The sequence below is a fragment of the Alosa sapidissima genome, chromosome 9 (assembly GCF_018492685.1).
Source record: "Alosa sapidissima isolate fAloSap1 chromosome 9, fAloSap1.pri, whole genome shotgun sequence".
NCBI classification, from domain to species: domain Eukaryota; kingdom Metazoa; phylum Chordata; class Actinopteri; order Clupeiformes; family Clupeidae; genus Alosa; species Alosa sapidissima.
Window position 1 is genome coordinate 31,992,484 of NC_055965.1, and position 24,847 is coordinate 32,017,330.

At 40.6% G+C, this 24,847-nt stretch overlaps 2 protein-coding genes across 4 annotated transcripts in view; both read right to left on the minus strand.

The window, feature by feature from the left end:
• The window catches only part of LOC121718789 (zinc finger protein 708-like), a 712,111-nt gene that overhangs the window by 84,238 nt on the left and 603,026 nt on the right, over window positions 1–24,847 (minus strand). The window lies entirely within an intron of this gene.
• Window positions 5,313–24,847, minus strand: part of LOC121718881 (zinc finger protein 501-like) — a 28,027-nt gene continuing 8,492 nt past the window's right edge. The window contains exons 3-4 of one of the 3 annotated variants that reach the window (XM_042104265.1): window positions 7,672–7,721; window positions 5,313–7,346 (exon numbers count right to left, since the gene is read on the minus strand). In XM_042104265.1, coding sequence (XP_041960199.1) covers window positions 6,606–7,346; window positions 7,672–7,721 — 791 coding nt within the window. In that variant the 3' untranslated portion in view covers window positions 5,313–6,605. Of the gene's footprint in view, window positions 7,347–7,671; window positions 7,722–11,081; window positions 12,521–14,470; window positions 15,090–24,847 lie in introns of those variants that run through there. The other 2 variants (XM_042104266.1, XM_042104264.1) reach the window with 2 other exon arrangements.

Below are 24,847 nucleotides of genomic sequence, written 5' to 3' on the forward strand. Positions count from 1 at the left end.
ACTCCATACATAAACCATTTCCCTTTCCTATTATCTGTAGAGTAGAATTCAAACCTGTATGTCCTGATCCAAGTCTGGTATAGAACACTTCTTCCCTTCTGTTTAAACTCAGTGATGTAACCCTTTTCCCTGTCACATTCTTCTGAATTTTATGGTAGTGTCCAGCCTTAAATTCTGTCTCCCATTCTCTTTGCCATTTTTGTATAATTTCAGATTTAATTATGGATTTGGCTTCACCCTTTCCCATTGGAACATTAATTCCTATATATTTGTTTTCCAACATCTTTTTTGCAATCTTATCCGCCTCTTCATTTCCTTTGATGCCTATATGAGCCTGTAACCCAACAAAATTGAACACAAATTCCAAGACTTCTGAGCTGCAATAACAAATATTTTATTTCAATAATCAAGTCTTCCCTTGATGAGTGACCTGTGTCTAGGCTAAAGCTGCCATGGAATCTGTACAGATTACACTTTGCAATGGCTTATCTCTTCAATCCACCTGGGCTGTTATTAACCCAGTCATTTCAACAGAATATACAGACAAACAGTTATTTAATCTTTATTCCACTGCTTTTTTTAATTTCCCATTGTCCTACGTAATTTAGAACGACCATTAACCGTATGTTATTTGCACACCTAGTAGATCCATTTTTTGGCCGTATCACACTTGTATATTAATTCGCCGAACTCGTGAAGTTTAAATGAACCGTCACGTTGCATCTGCGCTGTAAAATGCAGACATTGTAGCATATGACAGAGGTGGCTTTTAGCTAGATGGATGACTGCAGGCTAGGTAAAATAGCGATGTTTCAAAGCTAAGTTCATCAGAATCTTGGGATATGCCCGCTTGACAATGGGAGATAGAACTAACGACTGGCCTTTGGCCGTAGCAACCATCCATTTAGAACTAGTAACGGCAGTTTGATCTGCAAGTTGAGAAATTAGTTGATATGTGTCGGAAGAAAGTAGTTCTACAAACAAGACAGTTTTAGCGATTAAAACGTTTAAATTGTAACAGGAAATGAACACAACGCAAGTGGCAACAGTGGAATAAGCGGGATAATGGATTGGACTCCACGGTGGTCTGTTCACAGAAGTTAATGCACTAGGTTTAAACCTCCGCTTCGCGTCGGGGCCGTTTTACAACCTCGACCGTGCATAAACTTCTGTGAACACCACCGTGGAGTCCATTATCCCTTACTTATCCCTCTCTTTTATTAAATTCTGTGATATAGGTTACATTCCAATACCACAATGCCCATTTTGTGGATCTTTTGATCCATCAGTATAAATTTGAACATATCCATAGAATGATGTTTTTAAATATCCCTGGCAGTATGTTGCAAAACTTTGGTCATTTGGATACTCTTTTTTACCTTTCAGTAATTAACTGTTAACCTCTGGTGATGGGAGAATCCATGGGGGAACAGCACTAACGGCTCCCACACACAGCTCAGCTGCGTTCCGTCAACGCATTCCAGTGGGTGTTTCCGACGGCAGCTATGCAAATGACTTTAAGTAAAACCGTAATGTGATTGGTTGGTGCCGTCCGTCGATTGGCTTGATTGGCCGGTGCCGTCTGTCGGTGCAGCAACAGCTGAACTCCTCAACGCGAGCAGCGGGAGAAACGCGACGCGACGGACCCACAATTCAGTTCGGCAACGGATCACGTGAGCCCATTTAAAGTGAATGGGATGCGTCTCCAGCAACGCGATGGGTCCGTTGAGGAGTTGGAGTGCAGCTGGCAGGTCAACGAGAGAGCAAGGGTAGGGACAGGTGCGGCTAATCAGGCAGAGTAGAGACAGAGACTGGGAGTGGCAGATAATTGAGAGCAATGAAGGCTCGTTAACAGGCAGGGAGAGAGAGCTCACGACAGGAATATACTCTCTTTTGATACAATAGACCTCTGAGATTGGTAGCTTTTAGTGTGTTTAGTTCACCTAATGAAGTAAACCACCCTCTAAAATAAATCACATTTTAGACACCTGTGGGCTATAGCCTAGCCTACTAAGAATCTCAATTAGTGCTGTCAACCAAACCTGGTCAGGAACAGGTTACGTGCTAAGTTATAGCTCAAATTGTGTAAAACAACCGTCCACTGACCAATCAATTATCTTGGAAAACGAAGTTCTCACGTGTAGGATTCTGTCATATATATATATATAGGGTGAGCTCCGCCTCTAGAAACATTGGATCTCGCAGTGTTGTGTGGGCAAATATACCACTATGGACGTGCATACCATACAACAGGGCTATTCGATTAGTTTGTAATGGGGGCCAGTTCATAAAAAGTATCCCAACTGAGGGGCCCAGGGGGCCCAAGGGAGCTGCCTTGGTCCCCTGCTCTTTTCCCTATGAATGCTTCCGTTAGGAAACATCATAAGTCAACATAATGTAAACTTCCACAGCTGCAGAATTGTATATCTCTGTGGAGCCAACTAACCCAGATGGCCTTTGCTCCCTCACTGCATGCCTAACCTCCATTAATCAGTGGATGAGCAACATTTTTTAAAAACTAAATGATGACAAAATAAAGGTACTTTTGGTTGGACCAAAACCAAAGTGAGACATTGTTCTTAGTAATCTGGGGAACTTGGCAAACCAAGTCAAACCAAAAGTAACAAGCCTCGGTGTCATCTTTGATGCAGAGTTAAGCTTTAAGCCCCATATCAGTAAAGTTACTCAGACAGCCTATTTCCACCTGAGAAACATTGCCAAAGAGCGGCCCTTTTTAACTCAACAAGATGCAGAAAAGCTAATTCATGCCTTTGTCTCAGACTACTGCAATGCACTTTTTACTGGTCTTCCTGAAAAACATCTAAAGAAATTGGCACTCATACAGAACTCTGCGGCTAGACTTTTAACTAAGACCAAAAAGAGAGAACACATCACCCCTGTGTTGGCTGAACTGCACTGGCTCCGTTTCCTATAGAATTGATTTTAAGATTGTTAATTACTTACAAAGCTCTGAATGACATAGCACCTTCATATATCTCTGAGCTTTTAATATCTTATCAACCACAAAGGAAATTTAAATCAATTCTAATCTTTTAATTGTACCCAAAGTGCTCCACAAGCAAAGTGGAGAAGCTACTTTTATCCATTATGCTCCAAAGCTATAGAAACACCCTGCCTCTGTACATCAAGTAGGCGACTTCAGTAAATATTTTTTTTTAAAATGACTGAAAACATACCTGTATAAGAGAGCCTTTAGTTAACTCATCTTATATTGTAGACTACTTTTTCAGATTATTCTACATCCATTGCCACTGGAGCTTCAGCTAGCCAGCTGTATGTGTGTCGGTACAACCAGAAATAAAATTAAAAAAAATAAGAAAAGTATGCATTCACATCTGAGTTCTCTAGTGATCCCAGCCTTTCTTTTCAGGAACAACACAACTTTTTGGGGGCAAAAACATCACAGTCTCTCCAACTAAAAGGGGTTCTCCATTTCTTTGGTTCCTTCCGGGTGTAACAATTTCAGAGGACCCCTTCGTACACGTAACAATTAAGCATGACATTTGTATTCTCTGAAGTTGTGGCCAGAACATTTCTTTACATTCCTCAGCTACCCAAGCTAAGAAGTATACTCTTTTGATCCCGTGAGGGAAATTTGGTCTCTGCATTTATCTCAATCCGTGAATTAGTGAAACACACTCAGCACACAGTGAGGTGAAGCACACACTAATCCCGGCACAGTGAGCTGTCTGCTGCAACAGCGGCGCTCGGGAAGCAGTGAGGGGTTAGGTGCCTTGCTCAAGGGCACAACAGCCGTGCCTACTGGTCGGGGTTCGAACCGGCAACCCTCCGGTTGCAAGTCCGAAGTGCTAACCAGTAGGCCACGGCTGTCGCAATACGGTAGTATTCTATGCATCATACACTATGGTCTACGGCAGCGGTTCTCAATTACTTTGGGTTCCTTATTTGGTTAAGGTTCCTTTTGCTGTGGGAACAATTTACTTGTTGGAATGTTTTTTCCACAGTGGGAACATTGATGAGGCTTGTTTCCAGTATGTATTAGCATGTGGGATTTAAGTGTTGATGTGTAAAAACTTTTCCACACTGAACACATTTAAGAGGCTTCTCTACAGTATGTATTAACATACAGTATGGTACAGTACCCTCCAGAATTATTGGCACCTCTGCTAAAGTAGACTAAAAAACAGTATAAAAAATAATCTGTTGGTGATTTATTGTAATCTCACAATGAAAAGAAAGGAGGAAAAATCCAACCTTGAAGGGAAGCAAATTTTGTGAAAAAGGAAAATCTCATAAAGAAATAAATATTTTTAACTAAAACACATTGCACAAACACAACACAATTATTGGCACCCCTGATCTTATATCTAATCTTATAAACAAAACCTAACAGAAGCATTTTCCGATCTAATTTCAATTTATTTAAGTTAATCAGAGTGTCTGTGAACTTTCAGATGTAGTTCATGACTTTCTTTTTCACTATGGTATGAAATTAAAGTTACACAGGGGCTAAATCCCATGCCATTTTTCAACATCGGAAAGACAAGAGAATACACTACATTTAAAGGAAAATTCCGGTATTTAGCACTTTGAGTCCCTTTTATGGTTTGTTTTGGATGAACTAGAGTGGTGGACATCGAAATTTTGATTATTGGTCCTGTCTCGATATTTCTGACTCGTTTTGAATCGCCTTTGACTACTCAGAGTGGCTGCCAACAGGCATGCTCAAACATGTCCTAAAACAACCCTTAACGTTTGTTTTCAAAACTGTACAACTCACCGAGTAGTTAGTGGTGTTCGTTGATACAAGGATACAAGGAAGTTTATTGTCACATGCATATAGTTACTGGAAGTAAGAAATGCAGTGAAATTATGTCTGGTGTCAGCCTATTTGTGCAAAGTGTGGGGGGGGGGGGGGGTAAAAAGTGCAGTAGAAGAGGGGTTTAGTAGATTAAGTGGCAAGGGCTGCATAAGAAAGGTGGGGGAGGATTGGAATTGGGGGGGGGGGCACCAACAAAGAGCACCCAAGAGCAATTTATGATTATTGGGATTATGGGAAAACCCAGGCTAGTGGCGCAGTAATATCAACATGCAATGAGTCTTCCAACAGAAATCAATGGGATTTTACAAAATGCCAAATAAAACACGACAGAAACTGTATTTCGCTACGCTACTTGTTTTGGAACATCAATGAACACCACTAACCAATCGGTGAGTTGGATATTTCCTGATAAAAGCATAAAGGGCAAATAATCAGTTTAAAAAGTATAATAATAAAAAATAATAATAAGAGGAAGAAAACATAAAACACACAAGGTAATAGCACATAAAAGCATAAAATGGAAATAATTGAAAACCGTTTAAAAAGTAATAATTAAAACATTAAAAACATAGAATGATTATAATAGTCAAAAACCCAGTGTACAGCACTCTATGAAGATTCTTGAAGTAGTTCCAAACTGTCCTCGCACACACATATATTTATTTCCTTTCAGGGCCAAAATGGCCGACCACAGGGCTCCCCCTCATGGAGTATTAACACCCAAATAGTTAACACTCAGTTACAGAGAAACCCGGTAAAGCTGCAACTCTCCAACTAATCAAAATACCCATTTGATGTTAGGAAGGTGGTTAGTTGATCAGAGACTATTTTTTTCAATAATTTTGCCAATAAAAGGTAGATTGGATATGGGCGTGTAGTTGTTTAGCATGGTGGCATCCAAGTTATTCTTCTTGAGAAGGGGCTTTACAACAGCTGTTTTCAACAGCAGCTGTTATTAGGAAATGTGCCAGACAGTAATGATGTATTTACAGTGTGAAGCACATCTGCTGCTATGAGGTGAAGAACAGATTTAAAAAAAACTGGTACAGTAGGTATAGTGTCTAAGCCACATGTGGAGGAGTTGAGGTTCTGGACAGTTTTTACAAGAGTTTCATAGTCTATCAAACTAAACTCTGACATCAAATTAAGTTCCCCTTCCCTTGAAGCTGGACGTTCCAGATGTTGAGCAAGTTGTTGAGAAGATATGTTCAGTCTGATTTTCTCAGTTTTGCCTTTGAAAAAAGATGCAAACTCATTGCATTTATTAGTCGAGACAAGTTCAGATGCTAATGAGGGGTGGTTTGTTAACTTCTCCTCAGTTGAAAATAGTATTTTGAAAATATTAGTTATTTGTACTTCTAATGATGATATTTGAGAAGAAAGACTGTCTTGCTTTGCATATTTCAGAATTACACATGCAGACCATGTCTTCATGGATTTCATGGATCTGAAGTTTATATTTGTGTCATTTTCTTTCGGTCTTCCTACACTCTCTTTTTCAGGATTTTAACCGCTGGATTTTGTTTCCATAGTGTTTTCTGCTTGTCCTTAACTGTCTTGAATTTTAATGAAGTAATATCATCCAGTGGGCTCAGGAATACATGAAGACTAATTTTCAAACTCGTATCATTGGGAGGTTTGTTCAATAAAATTCAAATTATACTCTAAACGGTTTGACTTAAATTATACTGACTGTCATTTGCATCAACTATTTAGGAAAATCTGAGAAAAATGTAATTTGCATAATAATTTGGAACGCAGTCTACAGTGCAGTAAACTACAGTACAGTGTTCTGGAGTCTTTAGAGCAGAGTGAGTCCTTGGGAATTCTTGCGTGTTGTACGCAGGAATTCATTGATCTTGTCAATACACTCTTTCAGTTCCCCCCTGTCCATGTCAGGAAAGTGACGCCTCAGTGTAGAAACCACGAAGCTCTTCACATTTTGAGGCAGTGCTCGTTTACCTCTAGAACCATCCCAGTTTGTGGTCTTGCTCCATGCCTGGTAGTTCTCCTCCGAGATAATGTGTCTGAAGAGCAGGCATCCATATCTGCCCACTTGGCCGAAGCTCATTTGGAGGAGTCTAGCATGGTCTTCTGGTCCAAAATCACGCAAGCTCACGTCTGCCCACTGACCGGTCATTTGGATGCTGTTTGTTAAGGAAGAGGAAATGGCCGATGGAGACATCTGACAATCTGAAGAATCTACTTCTGGTGCAGGTGTTGAGGCGCGTCTGGGGATTAATCTCACAGGCGTAGAGTTAACCATACGTAGAACCGAATGCAGTTCTCCTATGCCAGCTCTCATCTCTTGCATGAGCAGCCCCCTCTGACTGGCCTCTCTCAGCCCCTGCATCTCTTGTCGGAGGTTGTCTGTCTCCGCTCTGCTGGCTGACAGGTCAGCTTTCAAACTTGCATTCTCGGCAAGCAGTTGAGCTACTCGAGCTCGTTCCGATGTAAGATCCGCTGTCCTGGCGGCTAGGCGGCTTTCCATATTAGCCATCCAGCCCTTATCGTCCCACAGCAGCACCTTGGAAACAGCTGCCTGTATTTAAATGGAGAAAAATCATGAGTCATGGCTTAAGCAAGGATGCCTGACTTGTTGGCTATTATATACTTGTAGACTGTTGATATTTGATTTAGTTTAGTATATTTAGCATTTCATTTTTAGTATCATGTTTATCTTCTACTGTCTCTATTGTACCGTGGAGTTTTTTTATTTGTATATTACTTGTATTGCTGTAAGTGCATGTTGTGTGTGATGTCTGTATGCTACTGAGACCTTGAATTTCCCCTTGGGGATCAATAAAGTATCTATCTATCTATCTATCTATCCATCCATCTTGTAGACTATACAGGATAACACTTACTGCTTTTTTTGTGACGAGACGCTTTGCTGTGCCTTGCTGCAAAGATGATGCTGGTGGAAGATCCAAACACACATGATCAATTAGTTAGGCCTACTTAAATTGTCTGGTATGAAGTTGTCAATCAAATTACCTAATCAACATGCACTCTCCACTACTTACCATGTATTGCTGTAATGTTAGAAAATGTGATGGAACAATTGTAATGGCTTTACAAGTTACCAGAACACATGGTAAAGACCAAAGAAATTAACTGGCAATTACAATGATTACAATGAACTTACTTTGCCCGTATAATCAACTATTAGTATGAACAACATTTTAACAATATCCAAATACATTGCATTAAAACTAAAAATGTGTCAAATATTAAAACAAACATAATATCTAGCCTACTCTTCTGGCAAATGCAAAACTATAGCTTTGATTTAGGCCAGGGCCATTCAATTAGTTTGTAATGGGGGCCAGTTCATGAAAAGCATCACAACTGAGAAATGCGGCTTGAAATATGAGTATTCACATTAACAGCTGTAGATACAATGAAGTACAACAGCAGCAATATGGGTGTTCAAATGTTGTATTTTGTACATGCATAACAACATCATTAGCCGGTTGTTGGTTAATATGGCTAATGAAATCTGTGATAACAGATTAATAGTAATGGAATCTGCGGCTTTGCACAGCAACTGCTAAGTCCAAGAGTACAAACAGGATTCAAACACTGTTCAGGTGAATTAAATGTGTAATGAATTATATTTGTTACATTTGACGTTCCCACCATTTAAATGAGATGACCGTGTTCCAGTGTTTCCTCTCGATTTTCTTTAGCAGTGGGGGCAGGCCAGTCATAATCGCCTAATAACAACACGGGGGTCCGGGGGTGTCTCCCCCGCAATTTTTTTTATTTTCTGTGCAGTTCTTTTATGTTCAGTTTTTGTGTGCAGATCTCAGAGCCAAGGCTGCCTACAGATGCCCTTATGGGGCGGGCAGCTAGCGGATCGTTAGGAACCATTACATGAAGGTGATCATTTATGTTTGGGTCTTTTTTTGGGCCTGCAATCACTGATACAACCTTTAATACACTTGTCAGTGTTGTATAATATTGAGTTTGGCATCATCTGAAAGAGTACATAAGGGTACCTTTTATTCAAGCACAACACTGGAGCTCTTTGAACCAACAAAAACTCAACATTTTCCAAAATTTCCGCCTAAACTATACACTATCTTTACGCCCTGGGGCATCAGAGAACATTAAAGACACAAAAGACAGAAACTGAAATACTCTCAGGACTCCAAGGATTCAGGAAATGTACAGTATGCTTTACCCATACTACTTCATTGTTGAATGTGATTTCAGGGCTAAACTAAGAAGGATGACTTTGGCCAAAATTCCGCACATGGAACTTAAATGGTTTCTAAGCGCCGCCCTTAGAACGCTGATGAGCCAATGACAGTCCAGCCTCAACGGGACTCGGACATCCAAAACAGGGAGGAGGCATAAAATGACAAATTAACGGTTATTTATGGAGTTTATTAACTCAAAAAACCCCGACAGATAACCATGGTCAAACGTTTTGCATTGGGGACGTGTAATACTGATAGCCGGTACCCCGAGAGGCTAGACGGGGTATATTTTCATCAACAGTAGCCTACAGGACGTCTCTCGTGTTTGCAACAGCTCGACGTAATGTAGGCTACTAAGCCAACAACGTGGGCACAGGTTCCCTGTTAAATCCCAAGATGAAAATGCTCATTAACCAACTACTATATTCTTACTACATCAAATATTAACGTAACCTAACATATCTTAGTATCAATCTTCCACTAGCTAGCTAGCTAGCATTAACGTCAGTGGTTTTTGCACGGTGATTTGCACAGCTACTCGCCACAACTGCTTGTCACCTTAGCAGCAGTATGTATTCTAAAGTTTTGAATAGACCCCTCCATTAGCCTGATGAGCCAGACCCACATTAAAATGTAGGGTCTGGACACTCACCGTTCGCAGTGCTCAGTCCGAGGGGCGGGATAATCAGTTGTCTTTCAAATTCCCTCTGCACGCAATAGGACAGCGGCAGCGCTATGAGTCCCATGCGTTTCCCACCAGCGGAGCTAGTTGGCTAGTTCAAACGTTTGCCAACTTAATAAAAGCTTAACTCGTGTCACACTGTTCGCCAGCAGCAACATCCATCTTATTTGTTTTCAAGTAGCAGGGAATTCAAGCCAAACCGTTGCAACTCTGCCATCAATCATTATGTTAAGCCCACCTAACGACTCTATACACGATTTCATTGGCCTGATTAAATTTCGATTTCTGAAGCTCACAAGCCAACGGAGAGTTGCTAGACTAGCCCTGGCAGCAAATGTAATTCGCTGCCGCTAGGGGCGCGTCTAGATTTCTAGGCCCTCCATAGCATAATTAAGTCCCTTTTGATAGCTTCTGGAGGAAAGTAAATCCTTTATCGACCAAAACGTCCTCAAAGCCTGCTTTCATATACTGTCAGCTGCCATTGTCCACAATGTATTTTTAATCAAGTCTGGTTTGTTTATCCGAGTTCACACGGTAACAATAGGGGGCGGGGCTTAGCGTCAGGTCAATTGTATTTCTATAGACCCTTTCAAGAGAGTTCCATTATCAGCATCATAGTTGGCCCCACAAGGCTTCCGTTTTAACATTCCATATGTTATCAGAGAATGTCTAATAAGGGGAGAACTGCCACTCTCGGAAAACTTCCGGTTTCTGAACTGGTTGCAGTTCCTTATGTGGTTCCACATGAGGGCGCTCGTCCACGAGTGCAGAATGCATGGAGGTCTATGGAGCTGTACCCCTCAAAATCCACTTTTCTCGGGATATAATTTTTTTTCAAGTCATTTGAATATTATATTCGAAAGGGGAGGCAAAGAAAATACACTTGGTTGAGTATTATATTTTTTAAAGTCACTTAATTGTTCTAAAAAGCCTTTCAAACGTGTCAATGACGTCACTCATTAGCACAATGCTAGCGTGTTATGGGCAACAACGACCCAAACTGTAAGAAAACAAAAGGACATAAGTACTCGATCATTCAACTTTTGACCTATAACCCATGTTGAAGTTATACAAACTACAATGAAATCTGAGATTTTTTTAATCTTGATACTCATACAAATATGTATTGAGAGCCGAGGTTATTACAATAAGTCTACGGACCAAGAACTGGGAAACAAACGTTTCGGGCTTAGCCCATTATCAATGTCTCCATATGTCTCCAATAGGGTAACTCCTAGCTAAAATCTTTTAGTGCGATTTAGGAGTACTCCTAGTGTTAAGATAAAAGGGTTTGTGAATACGGCCCCTGATGATTAAAGTATTGCCATTTCATTTTAACCAACTATATACACAAACATGAGCAAAAAACATCAAAATATGTATTTTTGTATGAAATATTTCTTTATTTTGAAATAAATGATTGGTAGAAAACAAATACATAGATTAAACATTTTTTACTAATTAAATCATACACAAAACTTTTCCACACTGGGGACATATATAACTCTTCTCTTATTTGTGTACTAGCCCAGGGGTTTTAAGAACTGAACTGTGAATAAAGGTTTTCCCACACTGGACACATTTATAAGGACTGTTGTCAGTATGCGTACGGCTGTGGCATATAAGGCTATATAATATGTATTTGCGGTGTTTGAGGTATTTGGCTATTGCAAACGCTTTTCCACACTGGACACATTTATGACATTTGTGAAGAAGCTTTTCCGCACTAGACACATTTATGAGGCTTCCCTCCAATATGTGTAAGCATGTGGCATTTCATGTCTTGATATGTTCTAAAAGCTTTTGCACACTGGACACATATATGAAGAATCTCTCCAGTATGTGTAAGCATGTGGCGTTTGAGATCTTGGGATGTTCCAAAAGCTTTTCCACACTGGGAACATTCACAAAGCTCCTCTTTAGTATGTGTAAGCATGTGGCGTTTGAGATCTTGAGATGTTCCAAAAGCTTTTCCACACTGGGAACATTCACGAAGCTCCTCTTTAGTATGTGTAAGCATGTGGCGTTTGAGATCTTGGGATTTTCTAAAAGCTTTTCCACACTGGGAACATTCATGAAGCTCCTCTTTAGTATGTGTAAGCATGTGGCGTTTGAGACCTTGGGATGTTTTAAAAGCTTTTTCACAGTGGACACATTTATGAGGCTTCTCTCCAGTATGTGTAAACATGTGACTTTTAAGAGATTGGGATGTTGCAAAAGCTTTTCCACACTGGACACACTTATGAGGCTTCTCTCCAGTATGTGTACGCATGTGGCTCTTCAGTTGCATATTTTTTGAAAAAACTTTTCCACACTCTAGACATTTACGCACTTTCTTTTTGCAGTATACGTTCATATGGATATTAAGAGTTGAAATGAGCTTAAAGCGTTTTCCACAAAGGACACATTTATGACGCTTCTTTGTAGTATGTGTAAGCGTTATGTGGTGTTTGAGAGTTCCATCTGTTGCATATACTTTCCCACAATGGGCACATTTATGACGCTTCTTTGTAGTATGTGCAAGCATTATGTGGTGTTTGAGACTTTCATCTGTTGCATATACTTTCCCACAATGGGCACATTGATGTAGCTTATCTCCATTAGAAATTAGTGGAAAAGACTTCCCATACAGGTCACAGTTTTTGTTAGTGTTCTGCTTTTGTGCAACACTAGTGTGTATTTGCTGGTGTTTCTGAAGTTCAGTGAAGGCTGAGAAACTCCTCCTGCAAACTGTGCAGTGGTGCAGCCTTCCTTGCAGCTGCAGGTTGAGTTCATCATTCTGTCCATGGATCTTCTGTTGCCTTAAGTGTGGGTGTTCTGATACACCTGGAAGAGTTAACATAGTTACCATGCGAGTTAGAATCACCTGGAAGAGTTACCATAGTTACCATGCGAATTAGAATCACCTGGAAGAGTATGGCCTTAGGATGACAAACATGTGTTCCACACTCAGCAATTTAACCTACACTCTAAAAAATGATTATTTTCTCAACCCAAACGCTGGGTTTAGTACTAGAGCACACCTTGTGGTGCAACCTGGACACATTGTCAGTGATGCTCCCGGGGTCATAGGGTGTTTCGGGTATTACATCAGACACCCTCACCCGGGCGACCCAGGGTCATTGTGTGGGGTTGTTTTTACTCATGTTGGTCAGGGCTCTAGAGTGCGACCAATTTGGTCGCATATGCGACCTAATTTTTCAAAAGTGCGACTAAAAAAGAAAAAAAAAAAAAAAAAAAAAAAAAAAAAAAAAAAATCGGCGGTTGCACCGGTGCGACCAGCTATTCGAGAGAGGAAAATGTGTCCGCCATCAAACTCTAATTTGGTTCAATAACAGACACATATTTGGCCAATATCGTGGTTTAAACATATCACAGATAGTGAAGGGCGGGACCTCCCCTCTGATTGGCCGTGACCCAGTGCCTGTGTGTAAATTTGAAAATGTGTAAACTCATTCTGATGGCATCAATCAATTTAATCCGGTATTTGGCGCAAACCGAATATAGCTGCTACATTTAAAGCCCGAATATTCCCTGCATGTATAACTGTGGTCATTGTGTACGGTGAATTGAATGGACACATTTAGATCGAGCATGGCAAGTCATTGCAATAGCCTATAATAATAGGCCTACCATTTTGTTACTGCATTAACCATAGTGATGTTCTTATTGAAAATTTAAAAATACTAAAATTAAAAAGTAAATTGCATTGTGGGGCTGTCAAATGGTTATTGCAATCATCATTGCAAAATCACATAAAAATCCCCCAGGATACTTGGAACATCTCTTTAAATTGGGCTCAAATACATTTCTATGGAAGATGCTAGCATGGCGAGCTGGTTTAGCCAAGGCCTAAAGATCATGAAGGATAGTCTGTAAGACATTGAGCCATGAGATGTGCAGTTTGAAGCCCTTAAAAGACGTGCACTGGTAATTTACTCACTGTTATTTTTATTTAATTCATCTTGAGATGTTTTAAGTTTAAATTTCAGCTCAGTGAAGCATTTAAAGCACCAACACTTCATTAAGTTACTTTTCTTGTAGAATTGTAAATCATAAGTCATAGGACAACCTATATAGTACAGTAATTAAGGAAAAAAAGTGAACCTGCTGCATCATTCAGACATGAGATGTACAAACCCAATACAAGCCTATATTAGAGTAGCATTGTTGTGTAGAGCACCAGGGGCCGTATTCACAAAAAATTTTAAGGCTAAAAGTAGCTCTTAACTGGCGAATTTAGGAGCAGCTCCTAAAAATAATGGGTGTGTCACTCCTAACTTTAGGACTCCTAATTTCTTTCACTAAAAGTAATTCACGAAGCATTTTAGACCTAAAAGTATCACCTAAGTCTGGGACAGCTTAAAGGACAATTCCAGCGCAAAATGAATCTAGGGGTTAATAACACATGTGTACCGAGTTCGACCGTTCGCTGGGATTTATTTCATGCTAGTCGAATGTGACCAGTTTTATTGCAAACCGCTAATTAGCGTTTAACACTAGCCTTCGGGGCACACATACAGTAAAACGAAATCGCTATTTCTATACCACTAACAAGGCTCAAATTAGCAACACACTTACACAGTAGCATAATGAGGGTCCTTACATGTAAACCGAAGCATTGAGAACTTTGTAAGTGTACAGGCAGTTTAAGACATTACGGTTCACGTCTGGTTACAGGTAGGCGATGTGAACTAAAATCAAACGTAATTTGCTCAATATAGGCCTATCAGAAATAATAGCTCTGATGTAACACAACTTGTCTAGTGTACTTACTTAGTGGATGTCCATCTGGTCCCTCTGGTATGGATCGCCGCCTCCAATTTCTTTTCGGGACATGGAAGAAAGTTTCAACTTCAGCCCTGTTTATCAATGAGGGGAAATCTTCAGACTCTACAAAACACTGCGTCTCTTGGGTGTCGCGACGCAACAGGTCCCACTCCATGCAACACAGGCACTCCTCTTCGGTGGCCATAGCTTCACAATGTCCGCAGGTACACCACCAGTTTTCAGAAGTGTGAAGCCGTGTGTGGCATTGGCTACAGGTAGCTCTCTCTTCCTTTCACGGAGCTCCCGAAGCTCTTCGTCGGTATATTCCCGCTTGTAAAGATAAGGACGTCCATCAAACCGAAAGGGTTCATCCCCGATGTCTTCAAATTCGTTCAAATAACCTGCCATCTCTTATGTCTCCTGTTGCATTCAGTGCTTCCCTTATGCGCTCAGTGCTTTCTTTCGGCAACAACGTTTCACGCAAGATTCACTTCACATCCCAGAGTTCTGTTTTTTCCAAGGTGCCTGCCTGTATGTGAACCAGACGTGAACGGTAATGTGTTTCTTTTTAATAAACTGCCTGTACACTTACAAAGTTCTCAATGCTTCGGTTTACATGTAGAGACCCTCATTATGTTACCGTGTAAGTGTGGTGCTATTTTGAGCCTTGTTAGTGGTATAGAAAGAGCGATTACTTTTTACTGTACGTCTGCCCCGAAGGCTAGCATTAAACGCTAATTGGTGGTTTGCAATAAAACTGGTGATATTTGACTATCATGAAAACAAATCCCAGCAAATGGTCAAACTCGGTACACATGTGTTATTAACCCCTAGGTTCATTTTGCGCCGGAATTGTCCTTTAAAAGAAGTTGAGAGGACTCCGAACTCTCTAACTCTAACTAAGCCCTATTCACAAACTGCTTTTTGTGGCATTTCATGTCGCGATGTTTTAAAATCCTATGCGGCCACAGGAGCTTCCAATCGCGAGGAAACAATTCTGCATTGTAGGCATAACTAACTGATGCAATAACGGCACCAACAACAACCAAAACTAGGCTACTCATTGTCAACATGTAAATTAAATGTAACGTTTCATTGTGAATCAAATTAAAATGTTCCCCTCTTTGCAAACATAGGCCTAGGCATAGGCTATGGTGACAAATTAATTTAATAATGTTACAAAGATACTGCATCAATCCGTATGTTTCAATAGGCTACTAGGCTATTTGTTTTGCCTTACTCTTGATTCATTTCGGCTAACCCTTCTTATTCAGTTATTCATCATCTGTGATCTATACATCATTGTGTAGCGCACGCATTCTCAGACCTGTCACCTGTCACTCATCATCGTAAGGGAGGTGTTTGGAATCATTCCCACGTTACAATCATCAGCCAATCAAGGTGGTCACTTCAGTCAAGCTTGTGCATGAGTAATGACGTCATCCATAGCAAGGAAGCCTCACTCTTAGTTTAGGAGTAGTCATTTTTCCTTACTAAGAGTAGGTCTGAAAGGCTTTGTGAATAACTTTTAAGAGAAAACTCCCAGCTAAAATATTTTAGTGCGATTTAGGAGTACCCCTAGTGGTAAGAGAAAAGGCTGGGCCTGGTAGGCCAGCTCATTAATCCATCCCTGCTTTTAACTAGTCACTTACTTGCATACTTATTGCTTATATAGCATACTGAGACTACAGATACTACAGCCATACACTGTTAGACATTTCAGCAATTTCTACAGTACTTTACTTTATATCACACAGTAAAATACTTTTAAATATTATTTCAGTAAGTTTAATGTAAATATGGGGATTTTGGGTTATAAGTGTGGTTAGTCACCAGGTTTTTTAAAAGTGTGGTAAGTTACCAGTTTTTTAAAAATTACGGTAGTCTACGTCACCTGCGACCCCACACAAGTCAGACTCAGGTCGTTCCTACAGCCACTGTCTACAACGGATGCCGTTTCCCACTCAACTCGAGAGAGAACTGGACAAAAAGGTAAATCTACCGTAACAAAACAGACACAACCCTGTTCATAGTAGGTCTTCTTTTCGTCAATGTTTGGTAAAATAGCAGCTATCGATATAATATGATACTGTCAACTTTCTGCCAACAGAGTGAACAGAATTGCATCACATGACTTGGAAGCTAATGTTAACGTTTAGCCAATGTAAATGGGTGGTTGACGTGACGCTCAATTTATGTGTTCCCAGTGACAAATATAACTAAAATTTGATAATATTTCATTAAAAATCATTTTTTAATATGCAGTTCATTCTTCTACATCTAATCCATCTGCAAACAATGAGTATCGTTCTTCAACTGTGCAAATATTCTGTTTTGAACATGGCATTTGTCCACCGGTGCAACTGTCCTCGGTAGTATTGCTTATCTTAAAACGATTGTAATTTAATGAAAAATGAATCTAAATACATTAAAATACTTGAATGCATGTCATACGAGTGTTTACTTATTGAATCTAGAGGTTATAAGTGTTAAGGTCCTACTGTAGAGTTATTATGACACATTACCTATGTAGAGTTATTATGACACATTACATTTTGTCCGCAAAACTGGTGTCCTTCTGGAGCAATGCCATTATGTGGATATAAAACAGACATTACTGTGACCACCCCATTACTGAGAGGGGTCCTTCCAGAATTAGGAAGGACAGAAGACATCACTGGAGCAGATGGACTGCACACAAGGTCAATTCTGTCTCAAATATTTTCATAATATTACCATTTCCGTGCAGTGTTGGAACTGGTCGTCTTAAGGTAGTCCTTTGGTACAACGCAATTTAAGTATTGATCTGAATATTTTTTATCAATTTACATTGATTGATCATTGAAAATAATGTAAACCTTAACACTGTTACTCAGGATGAAGAATGTCTCTCATATAGCTAGGCCGCAAACTAGCATTGATTTTGAAAATGTCCACTGGTGCAACGCACTGTCCTATAGTACAACACGAAGTCAGTTTAATTATTTTTTTTCTTTTACTCCCATCATAATGAACCTTACTATAGTGAAAGCAAACATGTAAACAAACATTTTTTGTATTACAAGTTTTATTGAAAAATTAGTTAAAATATGCAAGAGAGATATAATCCGAGTCTAAAAAATGAATGGACGGCCGCATTTGGATGGCCCGTCAACTAAAACCTTCCTTCCCTGTTTTGTTAAAGCTAGTTTGATTTCCATGTTGAAAGTGAGAGACTGAGATGACCACCAAGGAAAGGTCCAGGAAGTTTAGGGAGAGGCTGATAACATACTTGTCCCCTCTCAGTACGGCTTTAAAAAACAAAGCACAACCTGCATGACTACATCATGCATCATCAAACATCAGTCATGCCATAGACAACAACAAACAGGCTATTGGGATATTTCTGGATCTATCGAAAGTATTCAATACCATTGATTCCAATGGTTTACTTATCAAACTGCAGCATTATGGGATCAGAGGCACAGCATGGAGATGATTCAAAACTACCTTCAGAATAGAGAGCAGTTCGTACTTATAAATTACCATAAATCAGTTCAGAAAACTATTACTCTTGGGGTCCCCCAGGGATCCATACTCGGGCCTCTTATGTTCACCCTTTATATCAATGACCTAGATGTCTCTGATGCCTTTCATAAAGTGTTATTTGCAGATGATACCAACCTGATCCTGTCTCACAAAAATCTTCTTGTCTTGCAGGAAACTGCAAACACGGGGTTGTTGAAAGTGGACACTTGGTTTAAGTGCAACACATTATCACTAAATATCAATAAAACAAACTATATTATATTTCGCTCCACAAAAAATACAAATAATGTGGAAAATACCCGTCTCTCTATTAATGGCCAAGCCACTCTTGAATTTCCCCTGAGGATCAATAAAGTATCCATCTATCTATCGATCTATCTATCTATCTATCGATCTATCTATCTATTGAAAGAGTAAAATGGGTCCTATGGGCTATAAGCATTTCTTACTTCTTAGGGATCGCCCTTTAATGCTGCTTTTTGTGCTCTTGTATTGTCTTGCACTTTAGCATGAATAAATAAATAAAAAGTGACACACAAACACACACACTCTGCCCCACACACATACATACTCTACCTGCTGTCTTTAACCCACCACCACACACTCACACACACCTTACCTGTTTTAACTCCACTACCACTCACACACACACGAACACACGAACACACACACACACACACACACACACATCCTCAATCCAGAGCTGCCAACTCTCACACATTGAGAGTGAGATTTATTCATTTGATTGGCTCCACACGCTGTTAGACCAATCGAATGCGTGAGGGTTGGCAGCTCTGTCAATCACACACAGACACACACTCCTCCCTCTTTAACACAAAGACTCACACACACACTCTCCCTCACATACACACACATACACTATCGTCCCTCTCTTTAACACACTAACACCACTCACTCTACTACACACACACACTCCTCCCTCTCTTACACACACACACACACACTGCTCCCTCTCTTACACACACACACACACACACACACTGCTCCCTCCCTTACACACACACACACACACACACTGCTCCCTCTCTTACACACACACACACACACACACACACACACACACACACACACTGCTCCCTCTCTTACACACACACACACTCTCCTCCCTCCCTTACAAACACACTATGCTGATGGGTTGTTCAATGAATTTGACCCAGTTATTTTATAGATGAATTCCAATCATGATTATGGGAAAGTATGGCTATCAGAAAAAAATATTTTACCTGTTGTGTTGTACTAAAAATTTGACTGAATTTAAAATAATAATGGGCATACTAGTACTCTGTTGTCCAATGGTGCAACGGCATGTCCTGTGGTACAACAAATTGAATTGTGAGTAGAAAAGGTATTTTAATGAAAAATGTATGTAAAAAGTGTTGGATAGTATAATAATGCTATCATTACTATGCAGCTATAAGGATGAAATGAAGATTCCTTGGGTTCCTGGATCTACATCCTTATGCTTCCTGCCAGGACTTTTACGGGCTTTTTTTATGGGCATATTATCTACTATCTAGGCTACTGTCTATACCAGGGGTTTTCAACTGGTTCTGTGTCAGGGACCACCATCCTGACTAACAAGTAATCCACGGACCACTATTGTGTGTGTGTGTGTGTGTGTGTGTGTGTGGGGGGGGGGGGGGGGGGGTGTTATTTTATACAGTCTATGTTCCAGCCTTGCCCTTAAATTTAGATATGCCAGTGTGGAAAACCCGCTCTCACAGAGGTATAGTTGGAAAGGGTAAAACACACCTCACAGCACTCTTTCTCATGAGCGGCTGTCATTGACATCACGCAAAATCTGTATAGGCTACTCAAGAAACTGTAGGCTAATGTGTGTCTCCATATGACGCGAGTTTCGGCGGTTTCATGGCCTCAACGTTGAACATACGAAACAGTGATACCTCCTCTCCAGTTTTGTCACTCGTTAATTTAAATCCATATTTAACATTTAATCGTCACTGTATTTTCTTTCTCGTTTCCACTAGGTTTCCTCCGAAGGTTGAAAACCCCTGGTCTATACTAGGCTTTGATATCTATATAACATTATAGCTTAATTTTCAGTGCAGGTTAGCTAGCTGCAACTCCACTGAATTTCAGCATAACATTTTGAGTAGGCCTTGAAGTCAGCCTTTGTTCAGGTCAGATTATTTTTTTGGTTATTTTATTTTGGACAATGGATTTGTGGGTATTGAAATTTATGTGAGCTGCGTGAAACACTATAGATATATATACTGACTAGATGTCGCCTTCTGCTTCTCAGCATGCGTCAACACCGCCGCCATCTTGGAGCGGGGATCTGAAGCTCTAAACTAGGTCTTCCGTATTGTCAGCGTTACCTATTTAGCGACGTTTGGCCATCCCCAGCGATAGAAAACCTTTTTAGCGATTAGCGACACAATGATGGCAAACTCGATTTCGTTGTTGAAACGTCAGAAAATCACCTCTCATGGCTTTTTCATTTGTGAATTAAGCTACATCTCGTTCGCCCAAAGCATTGACCTATGATTATAAAAGTAACGACTGGCGTATGTAGTAGCAGACCATGTTAAAGCACGGAAGTAAATGTTCTACAGATCTACAGCAACTTCTGGTGAGATTACAACTTACATGAGTCAACGAGACGAGAGGTATGTGGCCTCAACCAGAGCCTGTCTACTTTCATTGTATATCTTGAATGCTTGAATTTCCCCTTGAGGATCAATAAAGTATCTATCTATCTATCTATCTATCTATCTATCTATCTATCTATCTATCTATCTATCTATCTTGTATCGAACCTGGTTGTAGTTCACTCATTGTTCGTCTAAGGGCCGCCGCTAGCTAGTGCAGAATGAATGGGAGACTATGGGGCTAGACCGGTAAAATGTATCTTTATTATTGTTTTCTCTAGACCATAAATACATGCCTGTCAGTTGGAACAACCCAAAAAACTTCTTTGCCTAGATTGACGCTAATGCATTAGAGGAGTAGATCCCCGCGGCAAGGTGCCGTCTCAATTGACGCATTCGTTCCAATGAACAGCAGTAGGCAACGCGACATCTAGTCAATATATACCGTATATACCCGAATATAGGATGAGGTTTTTGTCCTAAAAATAGGCTGGAAAATGGGGGGTCGTCTTATTTTCGCGATATAGACAAAATCAAAAAAGGGAGAAAGCAGGGGGAAACAGTAGAGGGCGCCAATACGATAGGCAAATTAGTGACAGTGTTATGAATTAAATAAGCAGTAAAGGGCCGCCATGGAGAGGTCAAGAGATCATCTTGAGAAAAGCGCTTCAAAAGTTGGTCAAATAAACCAACACGTTCGAAACAGTTATGACGCCAACATTAAAATTATGGTCGTGAATGAGGCGGAATCATCTAATAATTGTAAAGCTGCCAAACAAATTGTAACGTTCGGAGGTGGCGAGGTCAAAAAGAACTAAAAAATGCCAACAGCCAAAGGAAAGCTTTCCGTGGACCTCAAAGTGGCAAGTTTGCAGAACTTGATGATAGAGTCTATGAATATGTGATAGAGAAACGTCGGGATGCGATGCCAATCACAAGAGAAATCATTTGGCTGAGGGCTCTGGAGATAGCCAAGGAGCTGAACATACCGACAAATGAATTCAAAGTCAGCACTGGGTGGTGTACACGAATGATGCATCGCAAAGGGCTGACACTGCGTCGTAGAACAAACTTGGCCCAGCGCCTGCCCTCAGACTTCGAGGAGAAGTTGCTGTCTTTTCAGCGATATGTGCTTAAACTGAGGAAAACTCACTCATACCCCCTGGATCAGATAGGGAATGCTGACCAAACACCGGTGTTTTTTGACATGCCAACATCTGTCACGGTTGCAAAGAAAGGGGACAAATCAGTTATTGTGCGATCTACTGGAAATGAAAAAAAAACGAATCACTGTAATGTTGGCGTGTCTCGCTGATGGGACCAAACTCCCGCCTTATGTGATTTTGAATAGCAAGACTATGCCAAAGGAGACGATGCCAGCTGGCATTATCGTACGTGTCCAGGAAATGGGCTGGATGGACACTGACCTGGTAGTGGACTGGCTCAAGGTAGTGTGGGGCAGGCACCGCGGTGCGCTTCATAAGAAGAGCTTGTTTTGGATGCATTCCGCGGACACTTGACAGAGCCCGTCAAAACTCAGTTGCGGAAAATGAACGGCGATCTAGTGATCATACCGGGGGGGGTGACAAGCCAGCTACAGGTATTGGATGTAGTCGTCAATAAGCCATTCAAGGATAATCTGCGCAAGAGGTACACTGAGTGGCTCCTGTCAGGCAATCACTCACTGACGCCTACTGGAAAACTTCAGAAGCCAGCTGTGCATCTGCTCTGTACTTGGATCCTCCAAGCATGGGATGCCATAAGCCAGGAGAGCATCATTCATGGATTTAAGAAATGCTGCATATCAAATGCCCTTGATGGGAGCGAAGATGACATTCTGTGGGAGGGGCTCGTGGAGCATCATAGTGATGACAGTGAGAGTGAGCATAGCAAGGCAGGGGATCTCTGTGAGGAATATGCCTAGTTTAATGTGCAGTATAAAGACCCATTTGCACTGCTGTTCTTATTGCAACCCCACAGTTTGGTTTGTTTTAAGACTTTAATGTCAGATGTGTTTGATTAAAAGCAGATGGTTATTTTCTATCTATCTTCACAGTTACATACATAGGCCTACATAATTATTGCATTTTTGTGGAATGGTTATTCATTTTTGTCACTCATTCATTCCTTTCTGAACTCATTCATTGACATTGAGTGCACTTTATTTTGTGACAAATGAATCCAAATATTTAATGAATGGTGTTAAAATGTTTTTTTCCAGTGAATTATCACTAGAATTTTCAAATAAAATTATTTTCTGTTGAAAACCAGATTTATTTCCACAAAAATCTCTTTTTTCCCAAAAATAAGTCTGGAAAATGGGGGGTCGTCTTATATTCAGGGTCGTCTTATATTCGGATATACGTATATATATATATGCGTGAAACACTACGTTCGTTCGTTAGTTAAGACATAGGCTTACTCCGTGATTGCGTGATTTACTCCGTCATCTCTACTTTCGTTTTGACATGGCTCTGGTCAGAGGTAGGCCTACAAATAGCCTACGTGTCGCGTGACGGTTCGATGATGCAAGAATAATTGTCTCGTCGGCTATTTTTAGTTAATAAATTAAACGAAATTTGAAGAAAGACTCTATGGTAGATACGGCCATATGTGCGGTTTTGCATTCGTCTCCCTCTTCAACCTAACTTTCTCCTTGTCGTCCAATGACTGAGCTAAGTAGCCTATTAAATAACATGTTAGCTTTAATGGCGACCTATCTAGCAATGAATCTGTATGACCCTACATGATATCTGTTCAGCAGTCTGAAATAGCTGTTTTCTAACCAACGCTCATGAAAACATGTTGATGTTTGAGCTTATGTCTATTGACTTAGCCAAGCTTGTTCGTTGATGCACTATCGGTGTTGCATTTTAAAATAAATGTTCTGTGAAATAAATTGCCATTGCTCTTAGTTCTTTGGAATTTAAGTTTTCTGTTTAGGTTGACAATTCGGCTTGTATTTATTTCTCCCTCTTTTAAACTGGAGCGATTTCACTGGAGGGGGATGATTTTTAAGTGGAACGGGGAGCAAATTGAGCGGAGCAAGCTGACGCGAATTTGAGCGGAGGAGCGGCCGAGTAAACAGCCATCTGAGTGAGCGAAGAGCGGGATATTCGCATCGCTCTTCCCTCTCAGATCACGAAAACTCATACCTTATTTTTTTTTCCGCAGACACGTCGGTATACAGGAAATCCGGCGTGGCGCCGGAGCGCTATCATGCCTGCGATGAGTCATAAAAAAAAATGAAACCTAAAAAACATAAACCCAGAACTCTTGGCAGCAGACTTTCAGCATCTTTCCACACATTTTTCATCAGCCGACGAAGCAGTGGACTACTACAACAGCCATCTGAGCAGCCTCCAGGACCTCCATGCCCCTGTTAAAACCAGAACAGTCACCTTCATCCGCTCAGCTCCCTGGTTCACAGATGGGCTTTGTAAGATGAAGGCAGCAGGGCGGGTCCTTGAGCACCGCTCCAAAGCCTCTGGCCTCACTGTCCACAAATAAATTTACCAGGAGCAACAACAAAAATATGCACAGTCCCTCAAATATGCAACGTCACAGTTGCACTCCGATGCCATCAGAAACAGTCCAGGAAATTCCAATCAGCTTTTCTCCACTGTTAATCACCTTCTCAAACTACAAAACCCCCCCTCCGATCCTATCTGGAAAAAAATATTTTATTTCAGCGCCAGATTCCGATGCCCAAAAGAAATAAATCTTAACGTCTGTTAGACAATTAACACTTGTGTGAAGAGGTCTAAAGTGACTGGTGATTGGCTCACATAACGTTACACAGGTCACACAGAAGGAGGGTTGAAATGAAGGATCTTAGAACATTACTTCAGAAACAACATGCTATCTGTGGTGCTAGCACAATTAGCAAGAGATAAGGCTTCTCCCTTTTGTTTTCTCCTCTTTGAAAACTCTCCAATCATGACAGCTACTACATCATCCACAACACAATGAATGGATTCTGGGCGGAGTCCTTTGGTCTCCCAATAGCTGGCCACCAATTACCATTGGTTAGCTAATTATGCTAGTTATTTAAAAGTTTAAGTTTTCCCTCAAGTGACAAGCATTATACACAATGCTGGCTTACATTAGAACAAATATCTATTCTCCACAGAGTTGACAGTGTGGCTTAACCCACAGACCCACGCTGTGTTTCATAGCAGCTGCATTGTTATGCTAAAGTTGCTAATTGTGGGTAAACTTG